This window comes from Akebia trifoliata, chromosome 15, assembly GCF_017979445.1.
Source record: "Akebia trifoliata isolate Shusen 1 chromosome 15, ASM1797944v1, whole genome shotgun sequence".
NCBI lineage: Eukaryota > Viridiplantae > Streptophyta > Magnoliopsida > Ranunculales > Lardizabalaceae > Akebia > Akebia trifoliata.
In genome coordinates this window covers 28,013,553-28,040,042 of record NC_141389.1, presented here as the reverse complement: position 1 = coordinate 28,040,042, position 26,490 = coordinate 28,013,553, and the positions used below count along the sequence as shown (strand labels likewise).

At 35.2% G+C, this 26,490-nt stretch overlaps 3 protein-coding genes across 3 annotated transcripts; 1 reads left to right on the top strand and 2 right to left on the bottom strand.

The window, feature by feature from the left end:
- Positions 1-6,303: 6,303 nt before the first annotated feature.
- Positions 6,304-7,442, bottom strand: LOC147385027 (Glutaredoxin family protein). Its single transcript, XM_086426943.1, has one exon. It carries the CDS (start codon positions 7,276-7,278, stop codon positions 6,604-6,606), a length of 675 nt encoding a protein of 224 aa, XP_086283069.1. The 5' UTR covers positions 7,279-7,442; the 3' UTR covers positions 6,304-6,603.
- A 5,198-nt stretch (positions 7,443-12,640) lies between these two features.
- Positions 12,641-17,478, top strand: LOC147385026 (protein VAPYRIN-LIKE-like). The gene is made up of 2 exons (XM_086426791.1): positions 12,641-13,753; positions 14,730-17,478. The coding sequence occupies exons 1-2, from the start codon at positions 12,749-12,751 to the stop codon at positions 15,174-15,176; spliced, it is 1,452 nt and encodes a 483-aa protein (XP_086282917.1). The 5' UTR covers positions 12,641-12,748; the 3' UTR covers positions 15,177-17,478.
- LOC147385025 (ubiquitin-activating enzyme E1 1-like) lies at positions 15,222-20,884 on the bottom strand. The gene is made up of 7 exons (XM_086426790.1): positions 20,675-20,884; positions 20,180-20,490; positions 19,554-19,771; positions 18,209-19,003; positions 16,607-17,475; positions 16,085-16,517; positions 15,222-16,000 (listed from the first exon to the last, which is right to left on the bottom strand). Exons 2-7 carry the CDS (start codon positions 20,475-20,477, stop codon positions 15,404-15,406), a joined length of 3,210 nt encoding a protein of 1,069 aa, XP_086282916.1. The 5' UTR covers positions 20,478-20,490; positions 20,675-20,884; the 3' UTR covers positions 15,222-15,403.
- Between the last annotated feature and the right edge of the window lie 5,606 nt (positions 20,885-26,490).

Genomic DNA, 26,490 nt, shown 5'->3' with positions numbered 1-26,490 from the left:
CATTTTGATGTGATGAAGATGGAAAACTTTGTGTTGATGAGTCTTGACGATTGAGAGAATGGGAATTTATATAGATACCATAGAAGGGTTGTAAATAAAATAGATAAAAAATATAACTTTTACTACCCATCTCTCTCACACACTTTCTCCATATTTTTATTCTACCAGAGTTCCTACATTAGTCTTCTTGCTTCCTTGGCTGCTTTTAGGGGGAGGTGGTAAGGTTTCTTTAATTCCTTTATTACTCTAAATTAATCAAGAGATTAATTAGATAATTATTAATGTCTTTATCAAAGAAAACACCATACATCTCCTAAGAACTTTACACTTATTATACTCTATATAGCAAATGATAAGGTAAATACATTAGTTAGGCTACATGGAATATATTGTTCATTAAGTCTCTATCAGTAATTTAATATTAATTAAGCTCTAATCAGGCCAAAATGACAGTAATTAATCTCTTTCATTGGGTCATGACCAAAATATTGACATGTTAAGCCAACTTTCCTACCAAAACCCAATTAGCATAATAATATATATCTTATCAAAATCCCTTTCACCAAATTTCATTGTCGACTAATTTTAATTTCATTGTTGACTCATTTTGAGAAAGTGCATTATTGATCAAATAATTCTTAGGTTTGGCAACATTCATAGGATCTATTTTAGCAAATAATAGGTGTTAGATAGTTGCAAATTCTTCTACTTTATGGAGAGATTTGGGATGTTTGTTAAGCCGATCCATCTTCATCATCATCATCGATTTTTTATTCCAAAAATTTGGTTCAACTAATCTTATTCTTCCATTCAATTTTGTTAAAAGTAATTCTTTAATTCAAGTATGTTCATATATGCTTTTACTATCTCAATCTAGATTCTTTTTTATGGTCATCTCGCTCTGTTAGAGTCGTAAACTTGCATATTTTTTCTAACTAAGACTATAATTGGCATTTTAATGGTTAATATTGCATTGATGACAATAGAACAACAATAGAAAATGATAACTAGTTTAGTCAGTAAAATCTATAGGTGATAATATCATAGAGATTTGTTCTCACCATCATCAAGTTATTAATTTCATTAAAGACAAACTAACAATAACCACGCCTCAAGAAATAGAGGTCTTGAGTTCGAATCGCTTTTATCCCAAAAATTATCTTGCAGTACAAGTGGGGAAAGGGACTACACGTGCCCGAGGATTAGTCAAGTGTACCAAGAGTCCTAGATACCTCGGTTACAAATAATAATACAATATGGGATGGATCATAATATTATAAGCAAATAAGGGGGACAATGGGAATATTAAAAGGAAAAAAAAAAAAAAAACAAAGAAAATAAGTGGAGTGAGTGATGCAAATTATAGAATTTTAATAAAATTTCCCACATTGTCTTGCATTGTTTGACACTTAATCCAGATTAAATTGGGATTTTTTACAATAGATTTTGTCTTTTGGATGGGAATTTGAGAGTTTGAGGGATCTCCATAAAGAAATTTTTGAAGGACAACTGGAAATGTAGGAGTTGAGGTATGGACTCTACCAACTAATTGTACCTACCTTCTCTCATTATCGTTTGTGATATATCATCTCTGCCATGTCATCCAAAGATGCCACGTCAGACCATTTAAAAATGGTCTTTATGTTTATGGCTTGTTTTTGTTTTAATTCATGACTTGAGTTATGGTTCTTTCCCTTATTGAAGGCCATATATTGGGATCTCTGAGTATTTGCTTGGCATTTACTTGATAAAAATAAGTATAGAGGAGGAAATGATCTTTTGCTTGGACGAATATCAAATGTTTGATTCCCCAATATTGAACAATAGTAATTTAATGATGATGTGTGGGCCCTGATAAAGAATCAATCATTTACTTTGTATTTCATCCATGGTTTTTAAATTCGTCCGAGACCGAGACGTATCGCCCGAGTTAATTAGGTATCAGAGTTGAAAGAGACCAACTCACATACTCATTTTTTGACCAAGATTTACAAGTCACGATTTAATTTATTGATTTGTCTCATGAAACGTCTCAAACGTATCGAAAAACTCGACCGAGACGACTCAGTATCAGAGCTGAATGAGACGAGACGAAATACCGAGTTTAAAAACCATGATTTCATCACTTTTGATGGTGTGGTATTTATTTAGGGTAAATTAAACTTTGACCCCATAACATTTTAATAATTGCACTTACCTCCTCTTTCACTGACAGGGTTAAAATTTAAACGTTATTTTACTATTTTATCCTTTTATTTTATGTTATTTTTTATTAGAAAAAATAAATTTTAAAACAATAATTAAAATGCCCCCACCTAGGCATTCATTGAACTCGTTATTTTCACTATTTCGTTTTTTCTTTTTCTCTTTTTTTATAAAAAAGAATAACATTTAAAAAGGGGCACAATGGTCTTTATAAAAGGAATTTAACTATTAAGTTGATAGCAATTTGACAGAAGGGTAGTGGAATCTCTTAGATGACTATAAGGAATGGGAGGTAAGTGCAATTATCAAAACATTAGGGGTCAAAATGAAATTATGCCAAATTATAGGGGGTCAAAGTGTAATTTACCCATTTATTTATTTAATTTTGGAAGATACATGCATTATTATTCAATTCTTATGCAATTTAAGACAAATTTTGTGAGGAATAAAATAATCGATGGATAATATAAAGAAATTTCAGGAGACTTGTAGGTTTGTATGATATATAAGACAATTTTATGGTATTTAGTATTTAAAAAAATGATTTTTATTTTAATTATGTGAGATAAAATTGGGAATCTTACAAGTGGGGAAGGAGGGATCTCTTTTGTGAAAAGTGATTCTATATTTTTCATTAGTTTTGTGGTCTTATAATTTATAAATTAAGAACATAATTTAGAAAATTGGACACAATTGCAAGAACTTTAGGTGGATTTGTATTTTATATAGAGAAATATAATAATCAAAAACTTAGAAACAAGTTAATTCACATTAAATGACTTCCCTTCTACCTTAAGTGAAAACCTTGGGAGAGAAAATTTTAAGTTCCACTTAGCCGAAAATGATTTTCCTACCTCACAATGTTATTTTCTCACGATTAACCTAGTCCAAAAACTAAAAACTTTAGTTTTAACACATAAGCTCAACTCGAATGTTGATTGAGTTGAGTCAATTCGAAATGTTTGACCTAGAAAAGTCAAATAAAAAATATTAAAATTTGTAAAAATTAAATATTATTTTTAATATTTGAATATTTAAAATAAATAATTTCCTTTAATCTACTATAAAATATTATTTTTAGTAGAATAACTCAACTAATTCACAGATCTTACTCAATGCTTTTTTGAAAGAGTTGTGATTTTCTGACTCAAAATTTTTCTCAGTTTGTGTGCAACTGACATGGCAAAGGCACAAAACCATAGATCTTTTTCTTTGGGATACACAAGAAAAAAATATCAATGTTTTTGTATCCTTGTCACGTCAGTCAAATACAGACAGAGTGAAAATTTTCGAGTAAAAAATCATTAGCGTTTTTTAAATTGCACATCTCGATGGCCGACTAGACATGATTTGTGTAGCTTAATCATTCAGATCAACAAGAAGTGATTGTTAATAAATCCACAATTTTTTGCTAGTCGAGATGGTTATATGTTCAAATTTCAGTAATTAAATGTAAACTTCTATTATGTTTCTTAGGTGTACATATTTCTCTTTATTTGGTGATAGTGTGATCTACTACAAAAAGTTTTTTATTAATGGAATTAACATGGATCAGTGGATGTATCTCAATCCTTAGAGAATCACATAAATCCGTATTTGTTTGTGTGCTTGCTTTTTTTATTTATTTTTCAATATTGATGTTGGATCCATTAACTTACACATAATTTTTAAGGTCTATTTGTTATAAATTCTATCTTCTACTCAAGGATTTTGTCTTAGAGGAATAGAAGTTCATAGTCTGAAAAATTGTGTCCAAGAAAATCTTATTTGTTATAGAAGTTGACGAAGAAATAGTAAAAGGATGTCGAATTGATTTTGTTGTTATGAGTTAAGAAGAATGAGGGTTGAAATCGTCACTTCACTCTCATATATTTTCGATATTGACTTCTCATAGCGGCTTTCACGTGAAAGTAGATCCAGCAAGACTTCTCAAAAATACAGTTTTGAATTTTCCTCAAAAATTATTGAAGCAGAAGTCGTTACCAACAAATATGTTTTTCCAACTTTTTTGACTCAAAACCTACAAAATCGTCAAAAAAATTACAACAAACATACCCTTAGTTTTTTCACCTACTAACCTACCTTTCAGTTGTAGCTTTGTGTCAAAAATTGAAATTCAATAAAAAAAGATTTAAATGACAGTTGTGAGAAGCGCTATTAAAAAAATAAAGAATATTAAAATGATTTTGAGAGAAGGTAGGGGACTGGTCAGGCTTGGAGTGACATAGCCGGGCCCGAGGAGCTAAAGGAACTCAAGATGGGCCAAGTGTTGGGCCAGGCTTCAATCCTTTTTTTTAATATTGTTTCAGGGCTTGAGGCCCAGACCTAGCCCATTTTACATCCAATGAGAGTATCCATTCCTTGGTGGTGAGCTTACTAATATAATAAAAGGCAAAAGAGTATCAATCGATTAGTGAGGGATGATTCTAACCTTTATGGCATCATCAACAAGCACAAATGTCAACAAGCTTCAAAATGTATCAAAACTCACCTAAAAAGCAAATATGAGTCGAAAGGATTTGATAAGGCCAAACTCGATTAGATCTAATGGTTAAGGAAAGCAAATCTGTGAGCCAAGTTCATTGAGAATTGTGGGATTTAGTGAAAATATAGTTTCCTGTAGCTGCTGAGGTTATAGGTTTCCTCATGAGTACTCCATCTAAGATTCGATCGAACTTTGTCCCCTTCATATATTTAAAGCAATTTTGTTCGGAACGAGAAAATTGAAAATGATTCTCTGTCAACATGACTGTTGGGATGTTAAGGATTCCCAAGTCCATAACAAACGGCCTAAAATTTCATTTTACCCATCTAGACATCGTTAGATTTAGAATTCAAGTTTCAAAATAATAATAAATGAATACTCTTAAATTAAGAAAAAAATAAATAGATCAAAATTATATTAACACGTGGACACCATGTGAAAAAAATATAATACACAAAATATTGAATAAAAATAAAATAAAATCTAAGACAAAATATATAATTTTATAAAATAAAAAATAAAAATCTTTATTAAAATAATTACCGAAGTGTGATGTCAGGATTCACAATATTGTAAGTTGTTGACACTTCACACTCAACACAAAGGTTGAGGTATAGAAGTTGGTAAAAATCCGAACCGCATGTTTAGTATACATTGATCAAACAATTATAACAATAGGTCTACTAGTTTAACTATTAAGTAAACTTATCTTATTAAATATTTTAGAGAGATTTATCAGGTAGTCCTATCTATTGCAATTTTATTATAAAAACTCTCTTACTTTGTCAAATTTGTTACTAGAACAAACCTTACTTCATGTATCAGACTAGCATAACTAACTTCGTAAGATTTCAAATCTTACTAAGAGTTGTAGGGCTTACATGAATTATCAAGATTTCGTGAAAAAACTCAGATTCAAAATAATAAAATTCAAAAAGAATCATTTTTTAACTTGATTTAAGTCGTTGAAAATAGATGGTTATCAAACTCTTAAATTTAAAAATAAAATTTAACAGTGAAAATTAACCCCATTAATTTGAATTTCATGACATGCATCGCTCTTACAAGGTTTGTTGGGTAACAAACTTAATAAAGTAAGATTTCCTTGGAGTTTTCTAACTTCAAAGGAGTTTTATGTAAAAACATTGTAACAGTTAGGTCTGTCGTGTAAATCTCTAAATATTTTATTGCCCCTCTCTCCCACACATCCGTTTTTGTACTTGTATCGTGAATCACGAGTACGATAATTAATTAAATTTGCCTTTTTCAGAGGAAAAAAGAAAAGAAAAAGTAACTTGGAAATAAAGCTTCGACTTTTTTAGGGATCAGCACTCAATTCATAGGGATCTGTTACTCTAACTAACTCCTAGGGAATATCAATCGTCATAAAACATTTCATTTTTTTTCCATTCGTCCCAAATATTTTCCAAAGAGAGAGAGAGAGAGACAAAAGATCCCAAATGTGTCTCAAGATGCACCAAAAAAAAACTGGACAGAAATTATATTATTTCTATTGACACAACAACTTTTGCTAACGCCACCCCAATTCATATATAGAGTTCCTATTGCTACACCAACTTTTTACTAACACCACACCAACTATTTGCAAAATAATTTGATGATTTACATAGGAAATTGGGGGGACAATAATAGTTCTATGTATAAATCATGTTTTCAAAGATTAGAACACATCATGGGGTGGCATTAGAAAAGATTGGTGTGGCAGTAGTAGCTTTCTTAAATAGTCAGAAATATAAATAAAAAAGTCATTCTGCTGTGATCTGTATTCGATTTAAAGAAAAATACACGAGGATACACAGGAAGAAAACCATTTAAAAAAAAACCTTTAAAAAAAAAAAAGTTAAAAAATTCTTTTTTTTTTTTTTTTTCTCTCATGGTTTTGATTTCGTGGATCAAAGGAGTACAGAAGAGCAAGTAGGGCACCTGATCAGACCGTTTTCGTTGCAAGCCAAACAAGTCCTGAACCCACCTTTATCTTGGTAATACTTATGGCTACCATCACATTGATCGCAAAGAACAAATCTGTAACCACCACATTCTTCGCAGACACCTGTCTCCGCCATTGGAAACCCTTCAACAAACTTCTTCAACTCTCCTGCTTCATGAAGCTGTTTAACCTCTTCAGCTCCACCAATGTATCTTCCATCAATAAAAACCCTAGGTAAGGTTATCTGTTTCTTCTTCTGCCCTAAGATCCCCTGTAATTCTTCCAAGAATTTTACGTCCATCGACAGATCTCGTTCGTCGATTGAAACACGAAAGCCTTTCAAGATAGATCGGACTGTTCTGCAATCCTCGAACGTTTTACGGACGACGCGGAGGCTTGTAAAGTAGATGACGATGCGGTTTTCGGAACCTGGTAGGGAAATGGACGGTTCAGATGCGTTGGAATTAGAGCGGAGTAAAGAAGGAGAGATGCGGACGCGATGAAAGATTGAAGGTTTTTTTGATTGGTTTTGATCTGATTCTTCTTTGCAGAGACATTGTACGTCTTTGAATGTTGAGAAAGTGAAATTCGAAGATGAGTTTCGTGTCCGTACTTGAGATTTCCTCCATGGAAGCCACATTCGAGAGATCTAGAGAGAGAGATAGTTGCAGAGATGAGAAATAATGGAGGATTTGGTGAGATTGCTTGAAGAGAAGGTTATGGTGGGAAAACCTGCAAAAGCGGGAGTTGCAGATTTCAGAGGGTCGGCTTTTTTAGTGGAGAGAAAGAGAGAGGAAATAAAAATGTTTTAGAGAGAGAAAGAGAGAAGGCGGGGGGTTGGGAGGTTTGCTAAGTTGGTTAAAAAAGGAAATTGGCTTTATTAAGTTATAATAAGGGGGAGATTAAGTAGATTTAACTTTAATTAGTAATTTAGGTTTAATTAGATAAGAAAAAAAAAAAGTGAGATTTTTCTTGAGTGGAGAGTGTGTCAAACCTAAATCTGTCCGCTTACTTCATCTTGCATGATGATCAATCATCTACATTGGTGGGTTAATGGTCAAGATTGGTTGGATACTTGGATTGCATTAAGTAAGGGTGTTAATGGATCTGGGATCTTAATATCAAATCTGATTCCATAACCATTGGATTCAGATCAAATTTATAGAGAGCTACTATTGCCATACCAACTTTTACTAATGCCACACCAAATTCTTATATAAATAGAGTTATGTGTTGTTTGTTAAACTTAAAAAAAAAAAAAAAAAAAATGTTGAATAGTATTAAGCGCTAAATTTAAATGTTAAAAAAGTTGTTTATTTATATGTTGAATCATAGTTGTTACATATTGCTGAAGCTGATAATATTTTTATTGCCCTACAATCATATTATACATTGTTGATGTTTCAAATGTATATTTCTATCAAACACAAAAATATATTATTTCTTATAAAATTAAAATACGATTCATTTCCAAATAATAATAATACTCAAATCTTCAATTTATAAATAATAATTTCTATTTATAAAAACACAAATTTCAAATTAAAATAATAATGTCATACAGTTATCAAAATTTGAAATCAACATTAAAATAACTTAATTTTGAATTAATAATTTTCGATGAAAATGAAGGATGTGTAATTATAAAGCACCCTATGAAATATAAGGGTAACCACACCATGACCAATTTTTTTTTTTTGTTTTAATGGGAGTGAATAGTATTTTAAAAAAAAATCAGTCAATTTTGAAACATCTAACTCGTCAAAAATAGTTTAAAAAAAAATGGATAATTTACAGTTCTTGAACTTATTTTGATAGGGTTAAAAGTTTCAGAATGTGCTGATTTTTTGTGTGGATGATCTCCTCATTGTAGAGATCATCCTCATCAAAAATCAACTTATTTCACAACTTTTAACCCATATAAGACAAAATAATTTAATCATGGTGTGGGTTTATTAATTTGTGGAGTGCTTCTATACTAATGAGGAGATCATCCTTACCAAAAATCAACTCATTCCAAAAATTTAACCCATATAAGACAAAATAATTTAGCCATGGTATGGGTTATTAATTTGTGGGGTGCTTATATACTTATCCATGGGATATAAGAGGTAATATCCTTTTAAGAATAAGAGCATATTTGTCCATGCTAAAAAAAACGAAGGGCATACTTGTCCGTGTCGAAAAAAGCGAAGTGCTTACCGTTTTAGCACTTTTTTTCAGTATCAAAATAGTGCTGATTTTTTTTTTCCACTTATTCTCAGCAATAAGTGCTAAAAATATAAAGTAAACAAACGCATTATTTTGACAAAAAGTGCTAAATTTAATTTTTTTTCAGTAATAAACACTCAAAAATAACACAAACAAACATTGCCTTAGTGTGACATTAGTAAAAAAAAATTGGTGTGGCAATGACAACTCTCAATTTATATACTTCAACAAAATATATATAGGTCTCGTTTGGGAGACAAAATATGTCTTATATGACTTAAAAATTTCAGATTGAACTGATTTTTTTTGAGGATGATTTTCGAATCTTTATGATGATGTCATCCTCACAAAAATCATCCCAATATGAAACTTTTAACCCCATTAAAAGTGATTTAAATTGATGTACAATTAATTTTTACTATTAATTTGCTGATCATTTTTTATGGGATTAGAAGTTTCAAATTAGACGTTTTTTTTTTTTTTTGTGAGGATGATCTCCCCATCATAGAGATCATCCTCACAAAAAATCAAACATAGATTTGTTATTTTGAAAGTTATGTGCTCAATTGATGTATTAATGGCACGATGATATACTAATGGCACAACGCCATGTGTACTGAAAAGTTACTAAAAATAAAGAACTTAACCTACTCCCAAATTTTCTCTCTGTAACCAATTACTTTTGCTTATTTAACACACATGGCATCATGCCATTAATTCATTAACTTAGCACATAAATTTCGAAACAACAAATCTCAGGTTCAAAAAATCAATCCAATCGTAACTTTTAAATCATATAAGACAAATTTTCTCTCCCAAAGGCTATCAAATATATGATATATGGATTTTGTTAACTTGTGCACTAAGGGCACATGTTAAAGTGCAATAAATACACTTCAAAAATTGGAATCTAAGGATATTTTGATAAAAAGTAATTTTTTTTTATCGAAATTCAATTTTCAATGTGTATTTATTGAACTTTAAACTGTGTCGTAAGGGCACATGTTAAAGTGCAATAAATACACTTGGGAAATTAAATTTATATCAAAAATACCTTTAAATTTTTTTACCAAAATACCCCCAAATGCCTATTTCCAAGGTATATTTATTGCATAGAGCATTTGCTCCATAATTAAATTTATGTGTATCTTATGGGACCGAATTCTCGTCAAATTGGAACATTTTGATCCAAAGTAAATCCAATAGATTATTAAATTGAATCTTTATGGAAACCTTTTCATCCAGATCCAAAGCATTGGTAATTTGGGGTCCGATAAGATCCATTTGAAGTTCCAGTAGTTAAGTTGATCTTCTTGGTTACAAGTTCAAAGATTTATTGCAATCAGAGAGACCTTTAGACAACTCTCGTGAAAATTGAAATAAATAGAATTAATTTTACTTTAATAGGCATGACTCATTTAGTGATGTGGGTCCTCAATTTCACATGATATTGGGCTCATTAATTGCCTAATTTATACAACATTACAACCCCACTGTGTTTCAATGAATGTTTGAGAGACTTTCTCGGACTCCCCCATGATTTCGGGGTCTTCTTAAAGGGTGCCCTTAGAGCACACGATTTTAAAGTGCAATAAATAACTTTGAAATTTGAAATTTTACAGAAAATGCTCTTTTTTTTTTTTTACCAAAATACCCTTAGATGCTTGTTCCCAAGGTAAATTTATTGCACTTTAACGATGATCTTAGGGCACATTTTTTATTATTATTTTATTTTAAAGATTAAAAAGGGGGGGTTAGGCAGACCCCCAACCAGAAAAAGGAGAACTACATTCTGTCATATCTATGCCTGGAAGTGTTCTTACATACAATGTCCCCAAGATAACTTGGGAGATCCCTATACTCAAAGAGAGTTCTACTCTTAGTGGGAAGGAAAGGAGTTAAAAAACCCGTTGTTCGATTGCATTCTCTAAAGTAGAACGTGAAATTAATTTATTGGAAAAGCGAAGCTCTAGCTCTTATGGCTTTGACCAACCTATCTTCCCTCCATGGAGTAACGTACTTCCCCTTGATGCACTCAATAGTCACCTTAGAATCTAATTAACTTGCAGTGCTGAATATTCTCTTCTACTGTTATATTCATTCCCTTTAGGATTGCTTGAAGCTCTATAATATTCAATTTTTCCAAAATACCTATCTTGTTTATCAAGATGTTACAATTAAAAATCCACACAAAAGTAGATCTTGTCGATTCTATTGATCTTGGTGCACCGGTCCAATAAGTGATGGCATAACTAACGTTGTAGAGCACGTAGTTAGTTCTAGGTTTTTACTAATCAGGATTGATAACATACAAATTAGAGTTGACATTAGCCAATGGGCTTTTAAACCTGGGATGGGATCCGTAGACTCATGAAGGCGAACTCATATGTTTACACACAATCTCTACTGTGGATATGTGAGATCCAATGGTTAAGATTTATCTTAGAATTCAATAAAATATTCTTGGGATGCTTCTTTTATCCGAACTGTTGGATCTCACACATTCACGGCTGGGATTGTGTGTCAACATATGTGTTCACTTTTCATGAGTTAACAGATCCTGACCCTTTAAACCCAACAAGATATATCATTTGTGGGAATCATTGAATGGGTTGAATTGGGCTTATTTTGTTACTCTTATGTTGTGCTACATTGGCATATTAGGCTTGGGCCTTGGCTGCTGACATTAGAAGGAAGGCGAGATAGCTAAGGCCCACCCTGAACCCGGTCCAATCAACTTAAACAAATAAGGAGTGACTAAGGGTCAGTTTGTTCCAGATTCTAGCTTCAATTTCAAGATTTTATGTTTAAGAAAAACAGAAGCTCATGGCCTGAGAAGCTGCTTCTAGAAGAATCTTGTCTGTTATAAAAAAATGACAAAAAAATAATAGAGAGACGGTTGGATTAATTCTATTCTCTATTCGATGAGTTAAGAAACGTTCATACGTTTTCGGTATTGGCTTCTATTAGTGGCGCTCGCACAAAAGCAATCCCAACAAAACTTATAAAAAATGCAGCAGTTACCAACAAATGAGTTTTTTCGGCTCCAAAAAGCCGTCATCGAATATATTGAACCATGAACTATTGCGAAGCTCATTCGGGATCATGAAATTTGCAAAATCAAATCATCAGGGTTCCTAGTAATTAAAATTTATAATAATAGTCTAAGAGCAAAAGAGTTAGCTCTTATGTCAAAAGCATGTTAAATTAACGTGCGATACATATTTATATGATTAGATTCCCATACAAGACTCTAGAAGTTTAAAAAAAGAGAGATTTTTCTGATAAAATGTTTCATCGCCAACAGACTATCACTCCAGTGCGTGCCACGTCAAACCTAATAAGGGTAGTTTTGTAAATTAGAGATGCCATTCAATACACGCAGGGATCATGTGATTGTGATCAGTGGATCACAGATTCTGTGATTAAAAAAAAATAAAAAATAAAATTCGCGTTGACACCGATGAGTCCTGTTGCCAACTCTCTATGAATTGAATCAAGTCAAATTGACTCGACCGTGTTACGAGTAGACTCAACGATTTTACAACTGTGGTCCATTATTCCACAGTTGTCCAAATGAAATAGGACGAATCTCTCATCATATATTAGAGTAAGAGACAAAATCTTAGGTGCTTTTTAGTTCTTTTCTGAAAAAGCTCATTCACGTGCGATCCAACCAACTACAAGTCCAGAAAAATGTGGGGACCCAGAAATCAAACTTTGACACGTGGCACAAGCTAAGAAAACTGTGGTTGGTAGTATTTTCAGGTTCCTTGGTACGTGAACTACTCAGTTATTACTCTCACGAGTCACGAGTTCACCTTCACCTCCCTTATGTCAAACCCCTTCCGAGTGTCCCACCACTCTCTTCTCTTCTCTCTCTCTAGTTTTAGAATCCGATGGAGAGACTGGTTGAGGTATCTGAACAAGAGGTGCGCATAGACTTCACGTTGGGGTGTAAATGTCGTGCTAACGTGCGCCTGAGGTCTCTCAGCACCACCACTCCTGTCGCCTTCAAAGTACAAACCTCTTCCCCTCACAAATTCCTCGTGAACCCACCGAATGGTCTCATCCCTCCCTTATCCTACGCCACCTTCCAAATCATCCTCAAACCCCAAACCCAACTCCCTCCCTCCTTCCCTCGCTCACCCTCTGATCGATTCCTCATCAAAACCGCTCCCACCACTGATTTCAACTACTCAAGCGAATCAACTCTCCTAGTGAATACCGAGTCTATTAACTCATGGTTCTCCTCGAGAACCCATCTAGTTACTTATGATCTCAAGCTCAAAATCGCCTACGTGGGTCTCTTCCTTCTCCGTCACTCAATCTCGATAGGAGATATCGATGCTGTAAAGAACATAATTAAGCGGCAGAAATCGATGGTCTCTGAACTCTCAACTCAAGAAACCGAGTCTCTCCTTCGTGTTGCAACTGAGTCGTGTAACTCGGACAATGTGATTGGCTTGCTTTTGGAAGCAGGGTTGAAGATTGACGAACGTGCGAAATCGGATAACGTGGATGCTGAAGGGGATTCGAGATGGGAGTCGAAGGCGTGGACCCAAATTCACGTTGCGGCGGCACTCAATCAGACGGACAAGATAACGAGATTGATCGAGGAAGCTTGCGAGAGAGGAGAACCGTTGGATTGCAGGGACAAAGAGGGTCGGACACCGCTGCATTTGGCTGCAAGTGAGGGAAACTTGAGGTGTGCTAAGGTGTTGATACAGGCAGGTGCGGATGTGAACGCGAAGGGTCATGACAGTCGGACAGCTTTGTATAGGGCGGCAGCGAATGGGAACCGCCAGATGGTAGAGTTCCTTATGGAGATGGGTGCAGATCCTACAATTTGTATAGCTGTCACTGGTCAATCACCTCTTGATGTGGCAATGGATAAGGGACATGTAAGTTGGGGGCCAAAAGCCCAAAACTCAAAAAAATGAATCATATGGGTTAACGTGCCACATGATGCTCATCAATCCAAACCGAAGGTTAATGGTTGATGAACACGTGTGCTAAGAGTACCACGTGTATCCAGATTGGTGTATTGGTCATCATCTTCGATACACGTTAGTAGTACCCTATGATCTGATTGAACAAAGGCGCAAATGCAAATGCATATCATACTGACGTCCCGGATACCCCTTTTAGCGAAAATTTGACCTGATCAGAAACGATCATGATCAATTTTTGCCCCCGAAAGGTATCCTTGAAGAGACCCACATTAGGATGATCAGTACTCATCATTTTTTGCCTCTTGGAATCATGGTTTCAAAACTCATAATACAGAACTATTGTCCGAACCGTCTCCGTATGCATTGGACAAGATTTAAAATCCATGTTCATTTTTCTCATCGATGAACGAGACCTCTCAAACATCCATGTTCATTTTTCTCATCGATGAACGAGACCTCTCAAACGTGTTGTCTGAATGTCTTGATATAAGTCATGGATGAGACAGACAGACAAGTCAATGTATCGGACAAGATTTAGAACCCCATGTTTATTTTTCTCATTGGTGAATGAGAGGTCTCAAACATATCGAAAAACTCGTTCGAGATGACTCGGTATCTGGCATGTACAAGACCTGAAACCTAAGTTTTAAAACCATAAGGATTCCAACCACATTTGAAACACAGCATCCATGATGCTGAGATGCGAAAAAATTCTTAAGGATTCCCAGAGAAGCATATATGTCCAAAAAAAACATGGGTATAGATCCCTAGGAAACTCGTTCTTGTCCTCTCATCTCAGTAGTATGTTGGAGATTAGTTCCCAAGTCACCCATCAGTGTGAACGTTGAGGTGGTCATGGATGCAGTCCAAACACAACTGTGTGCTCAATCAATGTTTACTAAGAAAATTTTCATGGTTAATGCAGAAAGAGGTGGTCGAGATACTTGAACAGGGAGAATCGGTGCTAACAGCAGCCAGAAGAGGGGAGATCAGACATCTCGAGGTGCTACTGAAAAGAGGCGCTAAGGTGAACCACCGTGATCAGTATGGCTTGACCACACTTCATGCTGCAGCCATCAAAGGACACAAGGATGCAGTCTCCGTGCTCATTAAGTTCGGAATGGACTTGGAATGCATAGATGCAGAAGGCCATACACCATTACATTTGGCTGTCGAGGGCGGGAATATAGAGACCGTCGAGATGTTAGTAAACAAGGGAGCCAACATTAACGCCAAGACCACGACGGGTGCGACCCCACTCTTCATGGCTAAAGCCATGGGATATGATGACATTTCTCAGTTCCTACAAGATAGGGGAGCCTTCTCTTCCTCTCTACCATCTTCTTCATCCTCCTTGTCATCAATGCTGTAGAGAGAACTAAAACATTGAAATATAGATCAGATGTTTAAAGCTATATGAGCAAACTCCATGGCCTCAAAGTTCACATAGCTACTACATATATTTATATCAATGCTGCTTTCAATTTATGTAAGAAAATGTCGTATAAATTTTTCTCCTAAAGCATAGATAACAGACCCAAGAAAGGAATTGTTTTTCCCTACCAAAACCCGACTGAGGGATTCAACGAGGGCAAAAGCCTACCGAAGATAAATGGATATCTGAGGGATGTCGATGTCATTGTCTTCATCGTCCTCACATGCCACCACAACATCCAAATGATTTCGGTACGGAGGTATCTCCACCTTGGCTACTTCCCTAGCCAGATCCACCATCTTCCGGTCCATTCGATCCCTGTGTCTTGGGAACATACTGTTATAAAGTAAGCAAGGGCCGCACGAGATGCTGTAAGCATTCAGACCCTTGTTCTTCAGCCATTGCAGCAACTCCCGTAAGGTCGGATTGTCCCTTAGAATCCATCGGTCCCAGACCGTCCAGGTCATGTCCCTGTGCTTCATCACCTTAGGGGGGACTGGTTCAGCCATGGAGAAAAGTGGGAGTGCCAGGTTGGCAAAGGTGTTCCGGTAGTCTTCAAGCTTGTGACCCTTGTCTACCACCTTGTAGAGTTCTAGGCAGACAAGACCAGTTGCCATTGCAGTGGATGTCGCAATGGCAGGGATGATTCTCCCAGCAATGAATTTTGCTTTTAGTTTGTCGACTTCGGGAATGCTGTAGTTCCTCGCCCGCATGTTTGCAAGGCCAGCTATCAGGTCCATATGGTAATTCGTGTCGTCATCCTGCAAATTCAGAAACAAACATGAGAGAGAGAGAGAGAGAATCTTCTAAAAATGTATTCTCGGATATTTGGGAAAGGAACACACCTTCTCAAACTGTATGGGTTTCATCCGGAACCCTGGAAGTAGATTCTTCTGGCACTCTTCCAACCTCAATATCAGATCATTGATGACCGCAGCATCATCTATAGATGCGGTGGAGACGCTTGTGGCTTTCTCGTCCGTAACAATCTGTACTCCTTTCTTGGGTAGGAAATCTGGAACTGTCACTTTATTAACAGCATCAGCCATCATCTTTGGATTTTTAGCCCAGTCAGGAATTGGAATACCGAATGTCTCAGCTCTCAATATGGACGCCGACATGACAAAGTAAAGATGACCAAGATCATCAGCCAAGAACTGGAGAGGACGGGGGAAGCGCTTAGGAGCCGACCAGAACAGTGCCCCCGTACTAGTCGCAGAGTCCTCTGGAAAAGTAAAAGTCAACTGTTTGACTCGGTTTGCAAAGTAGTCTTCAAACCTGTTTACGTTGTAAGCGAAACGTCAAGGGTGGAGATGATTAGACAAAATGGAAAATAGTAGAATTAGGTGAAGTATTAAGTACTATACTTTAGACGGGCCCAATTGATGCAGTCTTGGAATGCTTCACATCTCTCCCTGTCGAGGCACTCGATAACACGTTCCAAATTATCCTTGGCCTGAGCATCACCCGCATTCATCATGGCCGAAGCGTACTCACTTGGACTGGAAAGATAAGCATTCACTTCGGTGGGTGTTTTCTCAAGCAAGCCCTCAAACTCTGAGCGGGCCCATGTCAAGCAGTGATCAATGTTATGGGGGAATGAATGAACAGTACACATTGGGGCTTGCTTCTCAGGTGGGTCTCTTGAAGCACCATAGTTCTCTGTAAGGTGAGGAATAACCATCTGTGTGTTGCATTTGGCACCTAGAGTTCCCGACTCCAGAAGAGGCTTTTGAAAATATAAGCACCTCTGATCCACGTACATTCTCGCGTTAACATTATCCAAGGCATTGATGACAACATCTAAATTCTCCCAAAATGCATCATTAAAAACGTTCTCTGTCTCAGGGTTTGCACGGTTTTGTAGAGCTTCAATATGAAGGTCGGGGTTGATCGAGGCAGCAACAGAAGCAGCAACAGTGGATTTGGCTTGCCCAATGTTCCAATCCCTAAAGAGGAATTGCCGGCTGAGATTACTTTTCTCGATGACATCATCATCAGTAATGGTTAGCTTCCCTTGGTTACCGCAACAAACTCCCATCAGGGCTAAATTCTTCAAGAACTCGCACCCAAGTGCACCAGATCCTACCATGTACACTTTGGCCTCCTCCAGTTTCTTTTGGAGTTTGGATCCAAACACTGAAATCTGGGCATCGTATCGGCTATTCAGTGGCTTGAAATCATTGGGATCCAACGGTTCAGTGGGAAGGGATTCAATCGAGTCGAAATAAAAGAACTGTCGGAGAACCAGTAACAAATATTAAATGAAGACCCTAACACAATAACCAATTAGAAGTTTGAATAATGAGTCGAACCAAGGATGAAAAACTTACATCACAGAATTGACTTGCATGCTATATTAAGTACACTTGAGCAAAGTCATTTAAAAATTTAACATGGATGGAAAGAAGTAAAGAATTAATGATTCTTATCTTTACTATTATAATAAGAGAAGGCTGAGAAGAATTGCAAACGAACATCCCTAAAACCACGTTGGTTGGTTATCAAAATTACAAAAATATCCTTTTTACTATGTAATCTTCAAATAAGCCCTTCAGATACATGGGTGTTTGCACATGCGACCTTCTAGCGTGCTTAATTATTGTTTCTTATGACGTTTGTGTGTGTGAGCACATGCACACAGCCTTGTATAGTTTTTTTTTTTTTTTAAATGATAAGCGCAGCCTTGTATATTTAGTTGCAATTCTTACAAAATGCATGTAAACTAGGTGCCAATAAGTGCATTGATTTGACTCCATGATAAGGAGATAATAGATAACATGGTCCATCTAATCAGGATGTGCCAGGTAGTAATGAATGCCTCTCTTGTGGGTTTACAAAGACCTCAAAAAAGTAAAGGTAACTAAGCTAGTAAGTTGGCTTCTCAGTCAGTAGGCCCAGAGAGAGAGAGAGAGAGAGTCTACCATAGAAGTCCAATTTTAATAAAAATATTGACAAATGCTTCTCACCTGAAAAAGAGGATGGAACTTTCCAGAGCACGCCTTTACAACCTCTTGTCCAACGATACCACCAAACATCGCAGCCATTGGATTCAGTACGGCCCTAGCACCAAATGCAAAATGCTGCAGAAGTTTGTTGTCAATCTCTTCAAGTTTCCCATCTCCCAAGCTCTCATTGATGTTAGTGGCTAAAGAAATCAGCTTCTGAGCATCCTCTTCTGATCCCGCAACAGGAAACCTCCCCAATTCACATATAAACTTATCGAGCGCTTGAAATGCCAAGTGTAACAAAGGTGGACGATCAAACTTGGAGAAATCACTCAGAAGGAAATCACCAGGATCGTTGAGAGCTTCTTTCAAGGGCTTGAAGTGTAACACCTTGGGTTGTTTCACCTGTGTGACAATACCACCTTTCTCATATGCACCATAATTTGAGGTGTCCACATCAAGAGTGAACGAGTAAGGCCTAGCATTTTTAACTTTCCTCGGTTTTCCATCATTAAGTTCTGTCATGCCACAGATTTCTGAGAACACAACTAGATCACCATCCTGGAACTCAAGTCGTTCATCATCAACACAAGATACGATTGCAGGGTTGTCATTGCTAATTGATGCAATTATACCAGAATGAGGTTCCTCACCATCAACATCAACAACGGTAAACTCAGGTCCGAAGTCACAAAACACACTACCAAAGAGGCCTCGGACTTCTGTTTTTATGAAGGAGATTGGAGGCTCATGATTATGGCAGTAATCGTTAAACTCAATGGCCTTCTCTAAGCTGCTATCGGTGAAAACAACAGCCTGTGACACCAAAAAGTCAACAACTGTGAGATATGGCAAGATATTGCTCCACAAAATTATGATAGTTTACTCCAATAATATTATCCAAGGGAGAAAAAGAGTAATGAAATGGGTGCACAGAGCAATCAACGGCAACCCTCCTACATACTTGTTCCCGTGAAGAAGAAAATAGAGTCTAAGTTTTAATATATACATACATACATACATACATACATACCTATATATATATATTAACTTTACCGATCAAAGAAAAAAAAATATGTATTAACTTTGGTCTAAAACTGAGCTACCTTTCACTAGAACCAACAAGCCATGTTGCGAGCATTGGGAGTCCCAACTCGGGATGATTTGTTACCAATAGAATCCAAAGACCTAAACTTTAAGTAGACTCATACATCAAAGCCAATCGCCTAGTATTGAACTAAATTACCCCACACAATCTCATATAAATTAATGGTGTATGTCCCATATTGGAGGAATCAATAAAATATTGAACAATGAGCTTGAAAACTTACAACAATGACCAAGCTAACAGGGGATACAACAGTACCTGAAAATTAGAAAGCTGTTCCTTAGTCAATGTGTTCCTTAAGGTAGAAATGACTACAGCATTGTTCAATTCCTGAAGCTTCTTAACAGAAGCAAGTGCTCGATTCTTCCCCACATCATCCTCCGAGAAAATAAAATTGCTGGACAAGTCCCACAAATCAACCATCCCTTCATCGTGCAGCGTCACAGATTTGACACCAGCAAGAATCAGATTCTTCGCTGCAAGAAGCAAGGATTACACTAAGCCGCACATAGATGAAAGAAAAATAACTGCTACTAGAACAATTCTAGATCACATAATATAGATTACTATCCAAACATATTTCCGTAACCTAATTGTTGATCACAAATTGAATTAAACCAATTTAAATGCCAGAATAGTCTCAATGATCGACAAACATAAAGTAACATTCTGTGGAACAGATACATGAGCAAGATCATAGAACCTAAACAAATACAAACTTGAAGAATTAAACAATTTAGAAACTCAAATAGAAAAATTCAATATCACACTATAAAACTAGAAAACAAATATCTTAAAACAAGTTATAACAAACAAATGATCCAGAAATTGAATCTGATAAATTGCAAAACTATATCCATCATCAAAAGATAATAAACTCGCACCGATTTCAGCACCAAGGCCTTGCATCCCCGAGACGAGGATGTTGGATGCGAAGAGCCTTCGCATCGTCTCCCGCCCATAAACGGCAAGCTGTCTGCTATGAAGATCCTCATCAATATCCATATTCGGTGGGTTACCTACGTCGTTGCCGATGTGGTTTGGGTTGTTGTTAGCCGTTGTTGCAACGGTGGAGCACGAAATCAAGCAATCGATCCGAGGCTTCTTGATCAAAGCTTCTTCTGTATTGGTTTTTGGGTCTTCTACTACCTCTCCTCCAACAGTTCTCTTTCTAGGAAGCATATAGTACAATAAACTGCTCAAAGATCAACAAACAAGGAAATATTCAAGAAATTTAAATCTAAAGTGATCTCAGAACGAAGAACAGCTAAAAAAAACCTAATTAAAACCACAATACGGCCATCATTTCCATGATTTTCAACCAAATCCAAATCAAAGATTATGATCACATCGAAGAGAAGAAAAAGCAAAGGATTTACCTCTTAGAACTCTTTTTGCAGCAAAATATTAGACTCCTAGCTTTGAAATCTGATCTCTCACTCTCTCTTTATTGGAGTTTTCTGTGAGTTTGGGATTTTCTAGGGTTTGGAGCTCAAAGGTCGGTTCCTACTTCCTAGGGCTTCTCACTTGCCCTTCGATGGTGTGTCATCTCTCTTTCTATAGAGAGAAAGAGGACAGAAGAGAAAGGAAAGAGGATGGTGTGGGCAGAAAAAGCGGAGGTTACCACAGTAGAGAGAGAGAGAGAGAGAGTAGAGATTTTGCTGTTGAGAGCCAAGGATTCTAAACTGTTAAATCAACAGAAAACTGCCATGTGTCCATATAAAAATAGAAAATCTAATACACTTAACTGCTTCACCATGTTCTCCCGCGTTTTTCTCAGCCTAATTGAAATAACTAAAATTTAAAAAACACGTGGCAACTCTTATTGATGTAACAGCTTTAAAGTATCCTGCATTTTTGATAGCTTATCTCTACTCCATTGGAGATGTTTAACCGTTGGATGTAAAGTATGGCCCTCTTTATTTCAGAGCGGAGAATAAGCTTACGGCTGGGATTGGAAGATATCCCTAGAGATTCTCTAAAAATGTTTTCGTATCTATTTGCACCCACCATTTTAGCTCATTGCACCCGCTTAAAACATATTTTAGGTTAGATGCATAGAGGAAGTGGCGTGCAAAAACTCGTTTTGAAGTCTAGTCTCGGACGAGATATCTGATTTATTTGAGTCATCACAAACATGATTTTAAAAAAATATATATCTTAGAATTAGACCAAATTAGGTCATTGAGACAATTTATCAACCCATCTCATTAGTGGACGACACCGAGACAACTCGAACAAGATTTAAAATCATGGCACACAATTAAAATATATGAGGTGGGTGATACAACAACTGATTAGCATGGAAAATGGATGAAAAACATATTTTCTATGAAAAAATACATTTTCTATTGTTTGATTGCTTATTTTTAAATTAATCTAAAAATCTACTCTTGGGTGGATTTCATTTTACCACCGAAATCCATGGCAAATGAAATCCAATCCTAATTTTGCTAAGAATAATGATAATTTGACTCCCCCCTAACAAACTCTCCCTATGTGACTGTGCATAAAACCATAGATTTTTTTTTTTCCTTAGGAACACAATTGAACATATCAAACTCTCCCCTAAATATGTGCAATTGTGTATCTTGATGAAAATTTTATGGTTCTATGCACAGCCAGGTGTGGGGAGTTTGCCCGATGGAGGAGTTAGAAACTCATGACTCTTTCTCTAACTCCCTTTCTTCTCTTCCTGCCTTCGACCACCTTCTTCTTCTTTTGGCTAGTGTTGGCTTGAGATAAGTTGAAACTAAAGGAGAAAACTTTGAATAAGGCATATCGGTCTAATTCCAACTTTAAGTAGACGCATACATCAAAGTCAATTGCCTAGTACTATGGCAAATCTATGAACCTAATTCCACCAAAGGTGTATTTAGAAACGGGAGTTAATCAGAGTTGGAGTAAGAGTTGGAATCCATGGAATTAGTTATAACTCCTCAAATAAACTCTAATGTTTGGTTTATCTAGGAATTCAACTTAGGAGTTGTAAAAAAAAAAATTCAACCCTTATATTTTGCTAAGATCAACTATGACTCAGCTGAGTCAATTTGGTTTTATGTATTTTTTTATTATAAATAATTAAATACAATAATTAATTTAAATATTTATTATATTAAATAAATGTGATTTTGTGATTAAATATTTTCTTATCACTTTATTTCATTATAAATTATAACTATTTAAATATAAAATTCATTTAAGAAGCAATGAAAGTGAGTTAAACGATTAATATACAAAATGACTGAGCAAGTCAATTCTATTTTTGAGATGAAATAGTATGTTAAGATTTAGAGTAAGTCTAGCCTTACTACCTTAGCAAGATTTCCAATCTTACTAAAGATTGTTGAAATCACTTTATAACATTGAAAAACATGATATGATGCCATATGGATTTAGAGAACGGAATTCTATAAATTTTGAAGAAAAAAACTTATAAAAATTTATTTTCCATCGTTAAATTATAATTTTAAATTTAGGAGTTTAGTAGTTGTCCTTTTTCAAAGCAATATATCATTCAAATCTAGGCAAATATAGGGACGGATCTATATTTGACCAGGATCCAACTTGGGTTAAGAGACATCAACCCATATTTTTCTTCGAATCTACTTCAAGGGTCCAAACCCTCTAACTTCAAATAAAATTCGACCCATTTTATGACCTATTCTAATCACCCTATTTTATTAAAAAATAATTATTATTAAACTTGGAATCTAGATCATGAATAATGTAAAGTAAGTCGAATGATTTATCTTAGTGCAGTCAATGGGCTGGGTTTTGGCTAGATCCAACCCGGGCCACTATTGATAGGGTTTGGATTTAGTTATTAAGTCCATTTAGCTATCGTGCCAAGCCAATCTAAGCCCATTTAATAATAGGGTCAGATTTGGGTTTTACTGTAGGTTTGATGGGTTTGCCCGGTTTGTTATACTATATTAAATACAATATATAATAGTCCTATTATAAATTAATAATGATCTCCTTACCTCTGTAATGTTTTTGAAAATGGATTTGGCCTGGCCTGACCTGCAAATGGCCAAATGTTTGTAGAAGTGAACCATAGGGCAATTAATGGATTGGATCAGACCCAAAACCCAATTCGTTACAATCCGATAACTTCATATTTGGATCGATGTTTTGGATTTTGATAAGAATCTGATCCGATAAGGTTTTGATATGATATCTTATTGACTAGGATCTGGATCAATCATGTCCTGATCCGGTAAGGACCCAATCCGAGAACATGTTAGAAAATATATAAATTATGTTATATATTTATTGAGATGTGTAAAGTTGATTTAGATTTTGTATATAAAATTGAATCTGCCCCGATCTGATCCTTATTGGATCGATACCAAATCAACCCTGATCCATCGACAACCCTAATAAATTGGGCTTGGACTAAGATTTTATTTATTAAGTCAGGTCTAAACCAATATTTAGATGGGTTGGGTTAGGGCCTGATTTTTTAGCCTAAAAACGTCTGGCCCATTTAAAGCCCGACACAAAATTGTACTAATTAACCGTGCGTACAAAATATCAAAATTCAAATCCATAATTTAAAAAGGAAGGACATATGAATGGTTATAAGTGCTTGAACAATGGTATATTGCCCTCACCAACCAAACTTGTAGATAAATAGATAAAATGAGCTAATCACAATATCCTTGTAGGGTAGGCTCAATCCAAATGGCTGGCGTCATTGTTTTAGGGGATGGCTGGCATCATTGTTATAGGGGACTCCATTGTGTAATGTGTTTCAATACTCCCTTCTTCTAAGTTGAATACTCCCATATCACAAGGGCCATAAGGTGTAGTAGTTTGATATGACTCGTTACCATCATCTGTGAAGTAGATGCAATTCGGTTTTTATCCTTGGAAATCCTTAAACCAAAATAGACATAGAAACCTAAAAACAACGCGCATCCGCACAAACTCTTCACTTCGACCCACTTTTGCGCAATTGGGTCCAATTTGAAGACATCAAATCCAACAGTCAAGTAAGTTGGTTCAACCTCACCAATTACATCTTCAAATATGGTGCAATATTCCCCTTTTTGTATGCAAGTCCAAGTTTTGTCACTGGCCTTGCAAAAACCTAATGTTGCAAATTCATCATAGATAACAAAAACTACATATTTCGAGGTTGATGTAGGATTCGCAGATAGAAAAACCTTGTGTAATAAGAGCCAATCAGCGCCAATTGTATTATAATGATCTTCTTAAATTGTAATTGCATCATCTTGTGAAATTTCTAAAGTTGTAATCGGAGGAAGTTTGATTTTATTATTGTTTGATAAGAAGGGATTTAAAAGATGAACTTTTAAATTCTCTTCCGCCATTACCAGCCATCCATAGCCAGAACCATTGCAATATATGTTGTTGGGTGTCGATAATCGAAAGTCGTACTATGTGCCCATGTTGTCTCTTCATCCTCCTTTTTATTGTGTTTGTTAGTGATTATGAGCATTGGAGGTTGACGAGGTAGGTGGAGATTACCATTTTTACTACAAACATTATAAAATCTAACGCAAGTCGCTCCAAATCGAACCAAATCTTTGATTAGAATCAACTTGTCCCCTAATCAAAGTTAGAATATCATCCGGACGGTCACACCAATTGGGTGTGGTGGACGCCATTATCTCTTTCTCTAATCAACCAATCAATCAATCGGATCATATATTTATAGATGATACTAAATATATCAAGATTGAGATTAGTAGTAATTGGTTTAGAACTGAAATTGTATTTTAGACAAGAGCTTCCAAAATCCTAAGATTTCTAATTGAAATTGTATTTGAAATTGGAACTTTCCATCTAGACCAATCTGTCACAATTTTATTACAAAAGCTCCTTTACTTTAACAAGTTGGTTATTTACTTTATAAAATCAGGCTATCATGATTACTTGAAATCTTACTAAGGATCATTCGGCCTACATAGATTATAAAATTGATAATCCAATATCACATCCTTATAAAATTCATGCAAAAACTCATATTTAAAATAAAAAATAAAAAATAAAAAATAAAATCATTTGTGAGATTGATAGAAGGTGTTGAAAATAACTAGTTACCGAACTTTTCAATTAAGAACTAAAATTCAATAATGAAATTAAAAAAAAATAAATCCTTGATCCTTTTTCAAAGTTCTTATAAATTTTCCCTTTATAACCCTGTAGTATTAGATCATGTTTTTTGATGCCACAAATTGATGAGGTTAGGATTTACTACAATGTATGTTAACAAATTAACATCATCAATTTGAATTGTATGACGTGGATTCCACTCCGTGATGAATAACAAACTTGATAGAGTAATGTTCCCTTAGAGTTGTGAGAACTCCAAGGGAGTTTTTTTTTTAAAGGATAAATTAGTTAAAAGACCCTTACGAAAGGGACTTTTTTCTAAATAATTCATAAATTTTAGGTGGTAGCTTGGTAGGATATTTAGTAAATTTTTCTTTTCTAAATGGTCCTTCATTATTGGTGAACTCACAACTTGTTTATTTACTATCGAACTCAACAATTTTTATTTATTGTTGAGTTCACAATTTATATTTTTGGGTGCACTTGATGTGCCCAATAAAAGTGTCAATAGATATCATTTAATCGAAATTGAAAACTCTGGTTCTTTATTTATTGGAATCAATTAGAGTCAAGTCTAAAATGGAATTGAACCAATAGAAATCGAAACTATTAAGTTCTATCCAATGGGTATCTGGAATCAATCTATTTTATTATTTCTTAGTTAAGTTTTTTTTTTTTTAATTTAAAAATAAATACACGTTCTATAGAATTCTTTAATTTTTTATATAAATTATCAATTGAAACTTAAAATGAGTTACTCTTATTATAATTTTAATTTTTAACTAAGATAGATTTTTATTTTTAAAAAATAATCATAAATTTGAATAGTATAACAAATTATAACTAAGTTAGTAAAATTATGAATAATATGTTACTTGTTATTTTTCCTAAGATTTGAAATATTTGAGAATGAAAATCGATGGGTACCCATGATTTTTTACGATTTTGATTCTGATTCTAATTTCATTTATTTTGAAATCGGACCGAAACCGTCAAGGACCGAAACCGATCTAAATATATGGTTATGGTTCTAAGTTCCACAAGAACCGAACCGGAACCGGAACTGACCCATTGACACCACTGCCCGGCGTACGATAGAAAATTAACA